The sequence below is a fragment of the Chaetodon auriga genome, chromosome 3, assembly GCF_051107435.1.
Source record: "Chaetodon auriga isolate fChaAug3 chromosome 3, fChaAug3.hap1, whole genome shotgun sequence".
NCBI lineage: Eukaryota > Metazoa > Chordata > Actinopteri > Chaetodontiformes > Chaetodontidae > Chaetodon > Chaetodon auriga.
In genome coordinates, this window is record NC_135076.1 from 14,856,653 (window position 1) to 14,871,381 (window position 14,729).

The 14,729-nt window shown below is 45.2% G+C and overlaps 1 protein-coding gene across 3 annotated transcripts in view; it reads right to left on the reverse strand.

Moving 5' to 3' along the window:
* Positions 1-14,729, reverse strand: part of nr5a2 (nuclear receptor subfamily 5, group A, member 2) — a 69,815-nt gene that overhangs the window by 9,465 nt on the left and 45,621 nt on the right. For all 3 annotated transcript variants that reach the window (XM_076727201.1, XM_076727202.1, XM_076727203.1), the window contains one exon: positions 14,472-14,619. In XM_076727201.1, coding sequence (XP_076583316.1) covers positions 14,472-14,619 — 148 coding nt within the window. The remainder of the gene's footprint in view (positions 1-14,471; positions 14,620-14,729) is intronic.

A 14,729-nucleotide genomic window follows, 5' to 3' on the forward strand; every position in this document is an offset into this window, starting at 1 on the left:
TGATGTCAGAAAGCTGCAGGGGTTAGAGGGTTCGCATGCTGTTCGACCATCCAACGAGCACTTTGGTTGGAGCATACTGGCGCCCTTAGGCTATAAAATGGGGTTAGGTTAGGGTTAACACTGAAACGCCTCATCCACAGTCAGTTTTGTGTGATCGTTTTCATGTGACAAGAATACATTTTCGTTTTACTGCCTCTCCACATTTTTCATATCTTTATTATAGCAACAGCAACTTAACATACACCGCTTGGCTGACAGTTTTATTTGAGCCTATAGAGCACCTGTAGGCAATAGTTAATTTTTTATCTTTTCTTCTGTATCTAATGCAGTGAAAGGATATCAGGAAGTATCCTTTGCACTCATTAACTTTTTACTCATTTAACAAAGGCCTCATTAAGCACCGAACAGTGACCCGTCATCTTGAAAAGTGACCCCTTATTTCATCGGCATACAGTAACATACTGTTGCTACATGCCCTCAAGCTAACGTAGAGTCTTATGTCCGGAGGCCAAATATCGTCTGCGCTAACAATGCATAATAACAACTGTCTCACAGTTCCTGGCTCTGGAAACAGGCCACCAATGGGGATGGGTTATTGTCAGCGTGTCAGAATAAAGCATGAAGGCTCAATTTGCCCACCGACTCATCAAACCCTCCCTTTAGCCACTCAGGGGGCCAAACGCCATGCGGCTGTGAAAGAGAATTAAGTAGGTACGGTCCAGTTGGGGATATATTAAGTCAAATCTAAACCTCTGCCGACAACATTGCTATTGTTGTTTAGCTAAACAGGTAGCAGCTAGTTCAGTACTGTCGCCCAAGGACGGGTTGGCGGGCTCGGCGGGGCGATGGAGAGAGGTCGAGAGATATTGAGAGGAAAGGAAAAGTGCCTTAGGTCCGATAAAATAAACAAGAGAAAAGGCGCTCCGAGCAGGAAGGAGACAAGCTTCTCTCATTGCCTATGCTGGCTGGAAGGTGCTGGGGATTTATCCTGAGGTGAAGGGGAAAACAAATTTACATCCTGTATCAGCTGGTCCTGTCTGTGGCTCTGTTATTATGGACTTTGAGGCTTTGAGCAGATGGACACAGCCAGGAAGGACAATATCAGTAGGAATATGCATCAAAGAGACATAAGTAGTTAAAAAATGTAAATGTGGGCTCTGGGGACTTGTGATAGGCATTTTCAGGCATGTTTTAGGCTAAATGATTCATCAGTTTATCAAAAAAAAAAAAAAAAAAAGATTGCTATGCTAATAAATAATTAAAATAATCCTTACTTGTTACCCTAATGTACATTCACTTATACTACTGCACATGTTGTGATCGGAGATAAACCAATGAGCTGACAGTTCGTGAGGCAAAAATTAGTGCCAAAGTACACTCACACTCCAAAAAACTTTTACTGGTTAAATTGTTAAAATCATCTCTCTAGTTCTGTAATGTAGCTTAAAATACTTTTGTCAATGGGCCCCATTTGCTCTTGTTCATTTCTGACATGCTGCGGACTCACTGGGATAAAAGTCTTATTGCTGGGGAGAAAAAATCACATTGTCTCAGCATTATGAAAATCCATTTGCCAGAGGGATACTGAGAGACTTGAATCAGCAATGAACCTAGTGCTTAGCCCTCTGTGGTCCCTCTTGCAACCCCCCCATTGCCCCCTTCTTCTAGTCCCCCCCCCCCCCCCCCGCAGGCAGACCCAAATGCCTTTCAATGAGCCGACCTCGGACGACGCGCCGCAACCACAGGTCCCTGCTCTCTCACCTTCCTAATGTTAACCCCCCCTCACCACAACAGCTCCCAGTCATGTAGCTATATGCAGCTAAGGACGCTAACGCTTGACTGACAGCCTCGAATCTAATGGACAACGATCTGGACGAAAAGTCGCCGCAGTTGGTGTAATCTGAGGAAATGATCTATGGAGCAGGCGGAATGGAAAGAAATACAATTCTAATGAATTAGAAATCAATATGGCTGTACCTGTGAAGTGAGGCTCCTCTGGACTTCACCTCTCACTTCATTTGTACCTTTCAGCAACAGCAGAAGCAACCGCAGCATCTAATGTGTGTGTGTGTGTGTGTGTGTGTGTGTGTGTGTGTGTGTGTGTGTGTGTGTCGCTGCCGCCTGTATCAAAGTGTGCGTATGAACCTCGTTTACATTCAGTGCACTTTTGCACCCCTTGGCTAATTACACACAGGGTTTGTTTGGTGGTGGAGGGGAGGGCGCGGGGAGTGGAGGGGCATGTCAACCTTTCTTGTTTATGATAAAGTGACAGAAAATCATTGGGGGGTCAAGTACCCCCCTCCAAACCTCCACTGCCCCGAAAACTCCTGCAGCAGTACAGAAGGTGCCTGGTGTGGGAAGCCTCCCCTTTAATGAGACCATTAAAGGGCCCGTCTCCTCGTCAATAGATTTCTCTCATTCTTTCTCTGACAAATTTGAATTAATAATTCAGTGCCAAGCGCCTGGGGATGTATATTTTCAGCATGAAGGACAGTTAATCCATAGCGTCATTTCCCCCCCTGCCCCCCCCACACACACTCTCGCACTCCTTCCTCTCTCCAGCACTCTCATTTTACATCTACCCCACGATTCTCTCCCTCCTCTTTTGCTTCGTTCTCATTTGATGATGGAAGCCAGCAGGTAGAGTGCGGACTAAAGAACGAGTGTGCTGCATGTTTTCCACACCGTATTTTAACTTCTTTGTTCTCTGTGTGATTTTCGGCCCCAGTCATGTGACAAGTGGAGTCAACTTAAGTGCAAATTGAGGTTTAATTTATTCCAAAGTATTGGATGGTGGTCGCTGGGCTCTCCTCCCCCCTCAGGGCTAATGTAAGATGACATGTTTGCACACTGCCACTCAAAAGCTGGACTTGATTTAGAGAACAAGGGTTTTACTAAATGTTTCTGCTGCACCAAATGTCCGGACTTTCAGATGCACAATACAAGGAAAGAGGAGGAAATGAGTGATTGTGAGGATAAACCACCAAGACGCTTGTTTAATAAAAAAGATATTGTGGCGTGTGTTTGTCTGCGGTTGTGGGTGGCTGTTTGTGTTCTGCACCCACTGTGGTTTCAGTGTTTTACCGGTTTTATTGGAAGAATTTTTAGAGACAAAATGGGCCTGTTTCAGTGTGCGCTTTTATGTCCTCCAGTACATGTGCTGCATAGTTTCTAACTGCAAAAGTAAAATTCCAAAAATAATAGAACAAGAGGAGAAAAAACAAGAAAAGATCCTGGATGTTTACCACCCTGAGGATTCATGGGATGCTAACTGCACCAATTAGAAAGAAACCAGCCTGTGTTCACAGTGGTGCTGGGAAAATGAACACTCATGCCTTAAAAAAAAAAAAAAGAAATACTGTCAAACTCATCTTTAGGTGGCTGCTCTCTTTTTATGATTACCTTTATGGCTACCTGTTTATTCTTTTTTATCATATCCTAGTTGTGGGCTGTTGTAAGGCTTCATATTGAGGTTGTTGAGTTTACTGTCCATGTAACAGACAAAAACTTTTCATCACCGAGCACTGAATTTACAGGCTTATGGTGTATTGCCAACAGTAGCTGTGGATATCAGTGCCAGGTGGCACTAAAGTGCAACTTCATGCTCTAAGGCAGCGTGTACAGGCCAAGAGCTGGCATGACAAACGTCTGCCAGTGCCCAGGAATATTCCGTTACATTACACAACATTATTTTCTGATGATAAATGTGTGTGTACTGTAGATTTGTGTGCGTGTGATTGATTAATGCCCTCTTGTGTTTCAACACATGTTGGCTCTCTGACCCTTGTTTCTAACAGTTGCCAGCAGCTCTAAAGGTTTCCACTGCACTACACTACACTTTTTTAATGCAGTACAAGGAATAGCTATGCTCAACGTGTGTGTCTTTATGTGTAAGACAGTGCACTCACAGGGCTTTGTGGCTTAAAATATCCTTCAGGACAAGAACGAACAGACGAGAAAGGAGCTGTGATGGTTCGTGTTGGGGGGGGGTCACAGAGTGGGTGGGGGCTCAGCATAGAGAGAGAGAGAAAGAGAGAGAGAGAGAGAGGGTGGAAGAACAAGAGACAGCGAGCCAGAGCACCTGTTGGATCATCTGTGCTTTAAAACATTTAATCACTGTCTCTGGTTACACACACACACACGCCACAGCATGCACACACACATCACCGTAAAGCTCCGCTGTTCTCTGCCCTGCCAGGAGTATCTTGTAACCACATTGTCCAGACACACACACACACACACACACAAACACCCACACCCACAGAAGCTCAAAGAGCAAGGCAGGGAGGGTGTATCATCTTATAGCAGCCACCTGACTACCATATAGCTTACCGCCGCCATAGTTTAAACACATGCCTCTGCACCGTACACATTCGCACAGGAGCACAATGGTTGACAATCCACATGCCGGGCAGTACTGCGATGCCACTGAGCTCCATTTGAGATATCAGGGCGGTAGGTGAATATAGAAGATTATTTTTACTTCTACTCAAATCGCCACGTGGAAGCTTGCACGCTTGCAATGGTACACTCGGAAATCAGCGAGTCTAAAACTGCAAAGTGAGGCTCAGCAGTTACAGCGGCATCCTAAATGGACGTTAAGTCACTCCACTTAGTGCGTCAAACCTCTTATCTTGCTCAGCCATTACACCTCCGAGTTCATTCCACTTTCTTGTGTTGTGTCCAATGAGTAACACTAATGACACATCATGAGCTGCAGCGCCTATAAATGTCCTGTCATAAAGATTTGTCTTTGCCGCAGGAACAACAGTTGCAGCACTATTTCACATTTACCATTCACATTTACAAATAATTGACAAGGCGAGTGTGTAAAGCTGAGGGTCCACCTGATTGCATTTGTGTGTATTTTTGAACATTTGACCTGCGACACGCTTAGACAGTGAGGGGCCTCACCACCACCACTCTTAACTGAATCCTACGGTCTTTGTGTTTACCTGTGTGTGTTACATGTACAGCACATTTACATTCATATATATATTTATGTATGTATGTATACAGTATATACTGTATCTGTGTGTGTCTATTTGTGCACATATTATTTGTGTGTGTGTGTCAGCAAAGGCTTCCTAGAGTGCACGAGAGCAAGATAAAACAACCGAGAAAGGTTGGTGGCGAAGAAATTTCCGTGGGGAGGGTTGTGTAAGTCTTTGCTGCTACTGTATGTAATGTTTAAGTAAGGTCGAAGCAGGCGGTCTGATCAATACGCTGCATGACGGTGGCAGTTGTTCTTTCCCTGCTGTCATGTAACACTGCAAACCACAGACACACAGTCTTCATGTTGCAGCGCGGCTGTAAAATCTACAGCTTGTGAGCAGAGCACTGATGCTCTTTCGATCGCAAGAATCAGCTCAGATTTGTTGACAGTTTGTCTTCCTTTGCAATCCTCTGGAGATCATGCTTTTTGACTCAAGACAATAAAATGGCTACTGTCCACCTTGACCAAATTTAACTGTAGGTCGCACCGATACGGTAGCCCGAAGCCAGCTGGGGCAGTGAGATAACAGTAAGGTAACGTGATGTTGAATAACACTAAGTAAGTCTTCTAAACGATTTATTAAGCTGCATGAAATCACAGCCAGGGAATAGATGATCTCCAGTCAACAAATCATTCAAATCAAGTGTGAGATTTTCCGTAGCACTCCAACGTATGCACAATTTGTTCTCTGAGTCTGTTTTCCTCGACTAATGTGAGCCTGTTCTCCGCAGGGCCTTGGATAGCCCAGGCCTGTCCTCCCTACTCCAAACACACATCCCTCAGCCTTTAATTGGAGAGGAATAGCAACCTAGCTAGCACAGCGCTGGGACCCGAGCGGCGGCCACTGAGAATGCATTAGCATTAGCATTGCAGCGGACCAACCTGTACATAATGATAACCTCAAGCTCTGGCCACTGGGAGTAACCCCTGTTCACACACACATACTCCACACACAAATGCACACTGGTACGCACTCCTTGCCCCCGTCTCCCCCCGTACACGCAGTCACGTAAACAAGCAAGTGTAATGCAGCCCCAGCGGTGGGCTGCTCGACGATTGGGGGTGGAGAGGGGGTAAAAAAAAAAAATCAGTTGCCGCCGTTCGGCAGAAAAGTGTGTGTAATGAACTTCAGTTCCATTGATCGGGACTGAGAGTACAGGACCGGGGGCTGTTTGTCCCAGAAGGGTTGCCGTACCGTTGCTCAGTAGCCCCTCATAAATGTTTGAGAGGCCTGAGCCGCTGTAGATCCACCCTACCTGGGTTACAACACACACACACACACACACACATCCAGGTTGATGCTGATGATGGATGGATGGCTGGTCGGTGGTGGTGGTTGGAGGGATCGATCGTATTTTAGCTTGATGACAGTTAGGTGGTGTGCTGTATGTGTTTTTGTGGCAGGTTTCTGGAGGTGTGTTGACTGTGTTGTTCAAAGAGATTCAGTTCTGTTTGCCGCTTTGTATACGTGGAAAAAAAAGGGTGAGAATTTTAGATAAAACGTTCCTGCTCACCTTACATTCACACTTTCAAGTCAAGCACATAGACTGATTTTGCAAGCATATGCTAATTTGTTTGGTTCACCTGCGGGGAAGGTACACCTTCTATGCTGTACCCCTAAGCTCTCGACTGGCCCCTGAAAGCCCCTATATGCTGTACATATGATTGATATTACTGCAGATATCACTTAGAAAACAACTGACGTGCTGGGTGGACCATCCGCGCCTCCTTTTGACTGCTAAGTACCAGCTGGCGGGAGGTCCTCTGCGTTATGCAGTCGGTAATAAAAGTTGAACATTGATTTTCTGTAGCAGCTTGTAACTGTTAATGTTGAGACATCAATAGCCAAAGCAAAGCGCTGGTGCCTTAATAGGAGACCGAGAATGTGGAGGGCGCGAGCAGAGGCTGACTCTAAATCACAGAATCTATCCCTGCCGATCGATAGGACAGTAACTGCAAGTGTCCCTCTGCTTTCCTAATGTTTTATAATAAACTGACAGCCTGTAATAAGGCCAAAGGAGAGGGAGAATGAGAAGGAGGGAGGAGGGGAGAGATGGAGGGCAACAGTTTCTCCATAGCTTGCCCGTCTTAAATCACCCCACATGGGAGTGCAGGAGAGGAGCCGAGGAAGAGGTAGAGGGGAGGAAAAGGTTTTTTCTTTAGTGAAAAAAACTTTTACAGGAGCATTTGTCTGGTTGTACTCACTGCTACGGTAGTTAGCGAGTGTATTGATGGAGGGAAGCAGAAGTTTAGGGGATGTGTCCTGTATTGCTTTGGTGGGGCAGTGAGTTAAAGTGTGTATTAAATCCTGCTGCCACCGTGCAGATGTCACCATATTCGGCTAGGAGTGCAGTGCTGGGCTGCACGTGTGCTGACTGTTGCTGGGTGTGGACAGTGTTGAAATTCATTAAGGGATTACTACTCTTGTAACACTACCGGTAGACGGTGAGAGAATTTGCTACTGCATTGCCACTCTGTTGGCCCACACTATTGCAGGAGCCCTCTGATTGACTTATTTTATTGTTTACTTGAGTATTTAAGGCCCATAACTATGTTTATGTTACCATCCTTAGGACTCATTAGTAGACTATGCTCTTTATCAACAAGCAAGGCCATGGAGAACAATAATGATGTGGCTTTCTGTCTTATCGCTTATTTATCACTTAAGTGTTTAATACTGGGGTCTGTCAATTTACAAATCCCCATTTAAACAACCCCCCACCCACCATTATGTTGCTTTACTCGCTGATAACTGGCCTTGCCTGAAACCAGATAAAGAACAGTGTCAACATAATCACAATATAAATCACTCCAGTTGTAAGAATGTGATAAGACCTAAAAAGAGAAGCCTGAGCTGTAAATCGGAGAGATACTTTGGAGATAATCTGGGAAATGTCAAAATCCATCAGGAAACTGTAACCTATCTCTGGCGAGATATAAGGCTGAGGCTAAAGGGGGAGTCTGGTCAAGGGTGAGAATATCCCCCGCCACCACACAACTCACCACAACTGCTGCTTAATGACAACAGCCTGCAGTATTGCCAGGTAATAGTGGCGGACTGGAGACCTGGAGCTTTTATTGCTTGATAAAGTCTGAAAGCCTTTTAGGCAGCCTCATTACGTGGAATTCCCTACAAAGTGGCGGCCGGCGTCAGGAGGCGACTGCACGCCATGTTAGATTTCTTAGGCTAAAATTGACAGAAAATAGGCAGAAGTATTAGGTTCATTGCTTTAGGGCACACTCCCACCTACTCCTGATCAAGATGAAAGAAATTGAAAGAAAAGTTGGGACACTCAAACATGATTAGCTGGGTTTGCCTCTTTTGTCGGGGACAAAGTTTCAGCAAATTTTATTTGTTTGTTTTCTGGGCCACATTGATGCCTTGATGGCAGCTGATGGGGGCAAAAAAAAAAAAAAAAAATTTGTTTGAAAGATGAGAGTCCAATACTTTTCAATCAGCGCGCGTTTGCCGAGCACTTCTCCAAGTTTGAAATCGGAGTGATGAAAAAGCACTAGATGCGGTCGCTCTGTGCATGGATTGCACTTTATGAACCTTATACATACATTTATTGTCTCAGCCCCACTGAAATCACCACTACTGTATTTTCCATTACTGCTGTCGTTGCACCAATCCAGTCACTGAGTCTGTAATTTGTGGGACACACAAACATTTGTCAAGCATAGGGGGCTGCACACCCGCACACACACACACCATGAAACATGATTTGTGCCACCGCTCAGTATCTGTCTTTTCTCATGAACTGAGCAAAAATTAAAACTGCATATGAGCTTTAACGTGTCACATGTCTGCAAACCAAATGTGGCCACTTCAAGCCTGATGTGACTTCAGCGTAGATCAAAACAGTGTTTTACCTGTAATAAAGTCCTCATAAGGACTCGTGCTTTTTGTTTGTTCTACGCTTGATTAAGTTACATCATGTCTGTCATTTTAGCCGTGTTCCCGTTCAGCAACACAGCCTCACTTCTGGAAAATAAATGCTTTACTGGCTGATGCTGACGTTTCCTGGTCCCCTTTGAGAGCAGGAAAAGCCGGTCACGTTTCAGGTTGAGTCAAGGCTTCCCATACACAACCCACACTCAACACACACTCACCGTGCCCTTATACATGCATTGCTCAGGTCAAAGTACAGCTGATGATTCCACTCTGTTGACCTATAGCCCAGCAAAAAGCTTGGGTCCCACACAGCAAGCAGCACAAAAAAAGTCCCTATTATGCTGCTTTTAATGAAGCCGTAAAGCGTTGTTTCGGTTTTATGCTCCATTATTTGGCCCCTACATCTGTCTCAATGGGTATAAATATTGAACCGTCGCTGCCTCTTGATGTTAATCAATCCCCGACCGAATTCTAAATGATTCGGTTCATTTTAGGAAATGAATATTTGCCAGGCTTTATGGAGGGAGAGGGAGGGTGGTGTGCATGAATTAGCCAGCTCCCTTGCTCGCTGGCCAAGGATCAGGGCATTGATTCTGAGCAGCCTCGGCTGTTGCTTAATTAGGACGTACCTGTCTGGGAATTATGTTGGTTTTTTTCTCTCATTGTGTGAAGAGACAAATATGATAGAGATTTCGAGAGAGAGAGAGAGAGAGAGAGAGAGAGAGAGAGAGAGAGAGAGAGAGAGAGAAGACTCGTCTTTTTTCATCAAGGTTAATCACGTTTGCTGTGTTTGCGTGGTTGTCAGCAGATTGGTGTCTGACCTCGCGCTGCACAAAACAGAAAAAGTCTGCCTTCAGTGTGTGGTGCGCTAAACATGCTAATGAGAGACGCATCCTCGCACAGGAGCCTGGGAGGTGTGGGGGTTGATGAAGTGTGGGAAGAGAAAGGTAAACGGAGAGGTGGGTTAAAGCAATAAGGGAAGATGGGAAATCTTGAGTCATTTGTGAAATGTTTCTGTGGCAAAATCTCACTTGTTTGCAATAGAATTGACCTTATTTCAATATTTTTACAGAATGGATGTCTACAACATATATGTTATAACACCTTAATAATAACTCACACCAGTCATGTCACAAAAAAATGTCAACATCTCAGTTAAGTAACACTGTAGTTAAACTGTAGTCAACACTGTTGTTAAATGACTTTAGGTAAGACATTTTAAGAAAGGAAAGGGGTGGAGGAAAAGTTGAGGGAAGGAGGAAAAGAGATAAACCGCCGGTTCGCATAGCAGCGAAGATAAACGGAGAGGCGATGGAGGTAGATGTGAGGATGGAGCTGTGATAGATCGAGGCATACGAAGATGGATGTGAAAAAAAGAGAGAGGACAGAGCAATGAGAGACGAGACAATGCAGAGGGGCTGGATGGATGGTGAGGGAGGGGGGGCAGGAGGGATGGATAGGTGGGTGTCTCCAAACTCCAACCTCAGATCCTGACTAATCACTTGACAGACAGCTAATGTGGTGCTGAGGCAGCTCTTGAATCACTGGCTGTCTTGGTTTCTTATGAATGGACAGCACTACTGATTTCTGATCAGTGAGCTGGAATAATGAAGAGTCGCTGTTACACATCATTTCTTCGCTTTTTGTATATTTATTTTATTGTATTAACTGAGTTTATATTGTGAATTTTTGCATTGTGACATGCAAATTGGTTGAAAAATCAACAGTGAATAATGTCCTCAGGTATTGAATGTGCACTAAAGGCTGATGGGAATATGTAGGTAATTTTCTATCCGTGTGTTCAGGGCATACAAGAAGACATATGATACAAGAGCTGCAACTATTATTCTATTCATTGATTTCTTGATTTCTTGACTTTCTTGGATACCTCTGGGTGCTGGACTGTTTGTTGAACAAAGCAAGTAATCTGAATACATCAGCTCAGGGGTTTTAAAATCCTCATGGCCATTATTTATTTTTCCTGACATGTTTTGGACCAAACGATTAATCAATGAATTGAAAAAATCATCAGAATAATCAATAATCATCTGTTCCAGCCTCACTTGACACTGAAATGATATAGCTCAAATAAACATGTCATTATGGATCAGTGTGATCACAGAGTTTGGGGTTCCAGGCTAAAGATGGAATCACTTACAGTACTGAAAAAGTAATGAATAATACAGTTTTTGTTTTTCCCTATTCTTACACTTAAAGTAACTTAAGAGGGAACACTTGGAAATGAAGTTTTCTTAGTTAACAGTACCGACAATGTGACTTTATTTAAATAAACCGTCACTGCAGGGGAATCTAACATGAACCTCAGTTTATCAGCTTTTCACTGACTTTGTTCCTCCTAAAGGCTTCAATATGGGAGAATTATTTAGAGCTGCATGTCCACAAATCTGCGCTCTCTGCTGGGAGCGTTTACCACCCCATGCTGGTCTGGCAGCTCCTCTGGTTCTCCTCTCAGCTGACAAGGACTGGCAGCGCCTGTCTCACCTAATTACATGTGACGGGGTCTGACCTGTAGTGCTGGGTTAACTGGTTGCTGGCTGAACACTGTCTCACCTCTGTCACTGCGTCTGCTTTGCCAGTAAGGAAGCCATGTATCAGACATACTTAGCTTTTTCTCTCTCTCTTTTGGGGGGATTTAAGCAGATTTCAAGCAGCACAACATCACTGAACTCATTCATTTTAGGGATAGGGAGAATTCTGCCTAAAGTGGAAAGAGGAGACTGTTTTTCCTCCATGTTCTCACCTCTGGGCCTCCATGTCACCTGGTCGAATATAAAACAAACTGTCAGTCTTTCTATAAGGCCTTTAAGCCTTTTAAAGGAAATCAAAGGTCCATTAACAGTGTTCTGACACCGTACAACAACTAGTAGTAATCCTTTACTGAACTCTGACCCCGGCAGCACTCACTCTCTCTCCCTGCCGATGTGTGTGCCTGCTGCTCAGTGCCAACACACTCATTGCTCAAAGACTTACCGACACTTAAGAGATCAATGCTCTCAGAGTGATAATCTCCTCCTTGATAGAGGGTGAAAGGCTTCACTTTAGACAAGCAAAGAGTGACGGGACAGAGAGATGAGCAGAGAGAGAGAGAGAGAGAGAGAGAGAGAGAGAGAGAGAGAGAGAGAGAGAGAATATAAAAATTTAATTTAAAAAGAGGCCTGTCTAACCCTGAGAACAAGCACACCAACAGATCAGGACAAGTGTCTCCTCTCAACTGGAGTGACGCCTATATCCCCGTCGTTATTGACAACTGGCTTAACTAAGAGCTCCTCTGGTGGGGAGGAGGTGACTGATTGTCCATTCACAGAAGGAGAGATGGAGAGAGAGAGAGAGAGAGAGAGAGAGAGAGAGAGAGAGAGAGAGAGAGATGGAGAGAGAGAGAGCCTCCATGAGACAGTTGTAGTAGTGGTGCAAGCGATGCTATTAGCGCGGTGGCGGCATAAGAGAGGACAGTGACCAGAGCTGCAGATGAAATGAAGCTTATAAAGCGGGAGAGTCCGGCCTCTTAGTTCAGCAGTCGGTGCAGAGCTACTTTCATGCCTCATTTCACTACAATCCTTATTAATTGGCCCTGCCTCAAAAGCAGCTGTGTGAAAATACACACAGATGCATGAACACACACCTGCTCTCTCATTGCCAGGCACGTCATGCCCTTTCCCCCAGGTAAATGTACATACCTCCGCCTTCTAACAGCCAATCACACACACACACACACATCTCTGTGCAGCTGTGTGTGATATTAATCTGATCTATTCTAAATCTCCCGGCTTTACATGACTCAAGCCCCCTCCCGCCCCTCACCATCCCCTCCTCCAACACACCGATCCCCTCAGCCAGCTCTACGACGTCTGCGTCGGGCTTCTTTTGCGGGAGGCCTGGGCACGCTGGAGAACAGGCACTGCCGGGGGCGATACACATCCCTCAGGTGAGCCTTTCATTATGGATGATGTTTCTGCCAAATTATTTAGACCCTGAGCCCCAGCATCAACCCCCGCCACACACACACACACACACCAAAAGCATGCTGCAAGCCTCCCCATCCCTCCCTCTTACTTCGCTGTACCACAAACACCACTAACACAAACATTAATCCTGCCTGATCACCTCTGTGTGTACGGTGTGTGTGTGCGCTTTTGCCGAGCAGTTCATTACTCCCTCTTTCTTTGTTTAGAGGAGGCAGACAAGTGAAAGTGTGACCCTTGTGGTTTACAGATGGATGGAGGGAGGGGTAGGTAAGGATGAGGTAAATATTCATCATGCTATATGTATGCCACTGTTGCTCTCAGTGCCATAGAGAGGCCAGGTTGAGCGAAGCTGCCTCAACATCATTGCCTTTAGTAGTGGAGGATGTTAAAGTAGGTTTGGTGGAGTGTGTCTGTGTGTGTGTGTGTGTGTGTGTGTGTGTGTGTGTGTGTGTGTGCGTGTGTGTGTGTGTATTCCTCAGAGGCCATTTGTTGCAGACTTGTTAGGAAAGAGACAGAGATGACAGTCTCCTGGCAATGTCTGACCTCGGCTTAGAGAGTGGAGAAGACACACACGCGCACACATGCACACACATCAGCGTACCCCCTTCTCTTCGTCCCTTAACTCATTTGGCTACTTATCCCTCCACTTCCCTCCCTTCCCAAATCCCATGCCCCCTCTCTCCTCCCAACCTCAGCATCTATCCCAAATGCTTCATGGTGCCTTCCTCTCACTCCCTCCCACTTCATCATCCTCCCATTTCCACCTTCTCATCCCTTCCTTCCCCTCTTCTCGCGTCCTCAGTTGATCACGACCCCCTTCGACTCCCTCCTTTCATTTCCGATCCTCCAAAATTCAGTCGGAGAGAACAATTAATTAAAAAAAAAAAAAGCTTCCCTTCACTTCCAACTCTCCATCTCATGCACCTTTTCTCACCCCACCAGCTCACTTCTTGGCTTGTTTCTGTATCCCAAAGCTAAATAGATAAAAAATACCCCTTTTATTATTCCATTGCTTTTAATATTGTTGATGGAGGAGATTATGCTTATTCTATTACTTTTGCCACGAGAAAGCAAATTGTTAAAAGGAAACATGCCTATGATAAAAATACATATACATAAACCTAAACTTGTTTTGCATAAAAGGAAACTTGCACAGTTGTGCGTAAAGGTCTGAGCACCAAACCTCCCCTCTTTCCTTCCTCCCTCACTTTCTCTTTTGTCCCTTCCAGACCACTGGTCCCTTCCTTCCTGCCCTCCCACCTCCTCTCCTCTTCCTCCCTTTCCTGCTTTCCACTCCCCCCCTCCACCTATGGATCTTTTACCAGTACCAGGAACCTGCTTTGCCCCTCCTCCCTTCTATTTCCTTTCTCTCCCACCCTCCCTGTTTCTTGGGAGCAGTGACTTTAGGATTACTAAATGTTCCTCAAAAGGCAAAAGTACAATTCCTAAATTCCCTAAATTGGTTCATTGGCTCCTTAAAAAGTTCCAGAGCTCTAAAGGGACCATTAGGTTTTTGGAGACCTACTCAGGCTGAGGAGGACCATGAACCTGAACCTCTCCTGATAATCTTACAGCCTCACAGCTTTCAGGGACTCACCCAGGCTGAACAGGACCAGGAACTTGAGGCAGACGAACTCCCGTTGGTCCAGCTGCAGGGAGCGTAGCTTGGCCACCAGCTCCTGGGCGTGGCTCAACAGGTTGTTGAGGGTGGCACCCGCCTGTGATGCAATCACTGCATAGTCCACCTGAAATAAGGAGGGAGAGAGGGATGTGAGTCAGACTGAAGACAGATTTATGCATTGAAGGAACCCTTTGGAGTTTCTGACCGCTGTAGTCTACATATAGATACAATGCA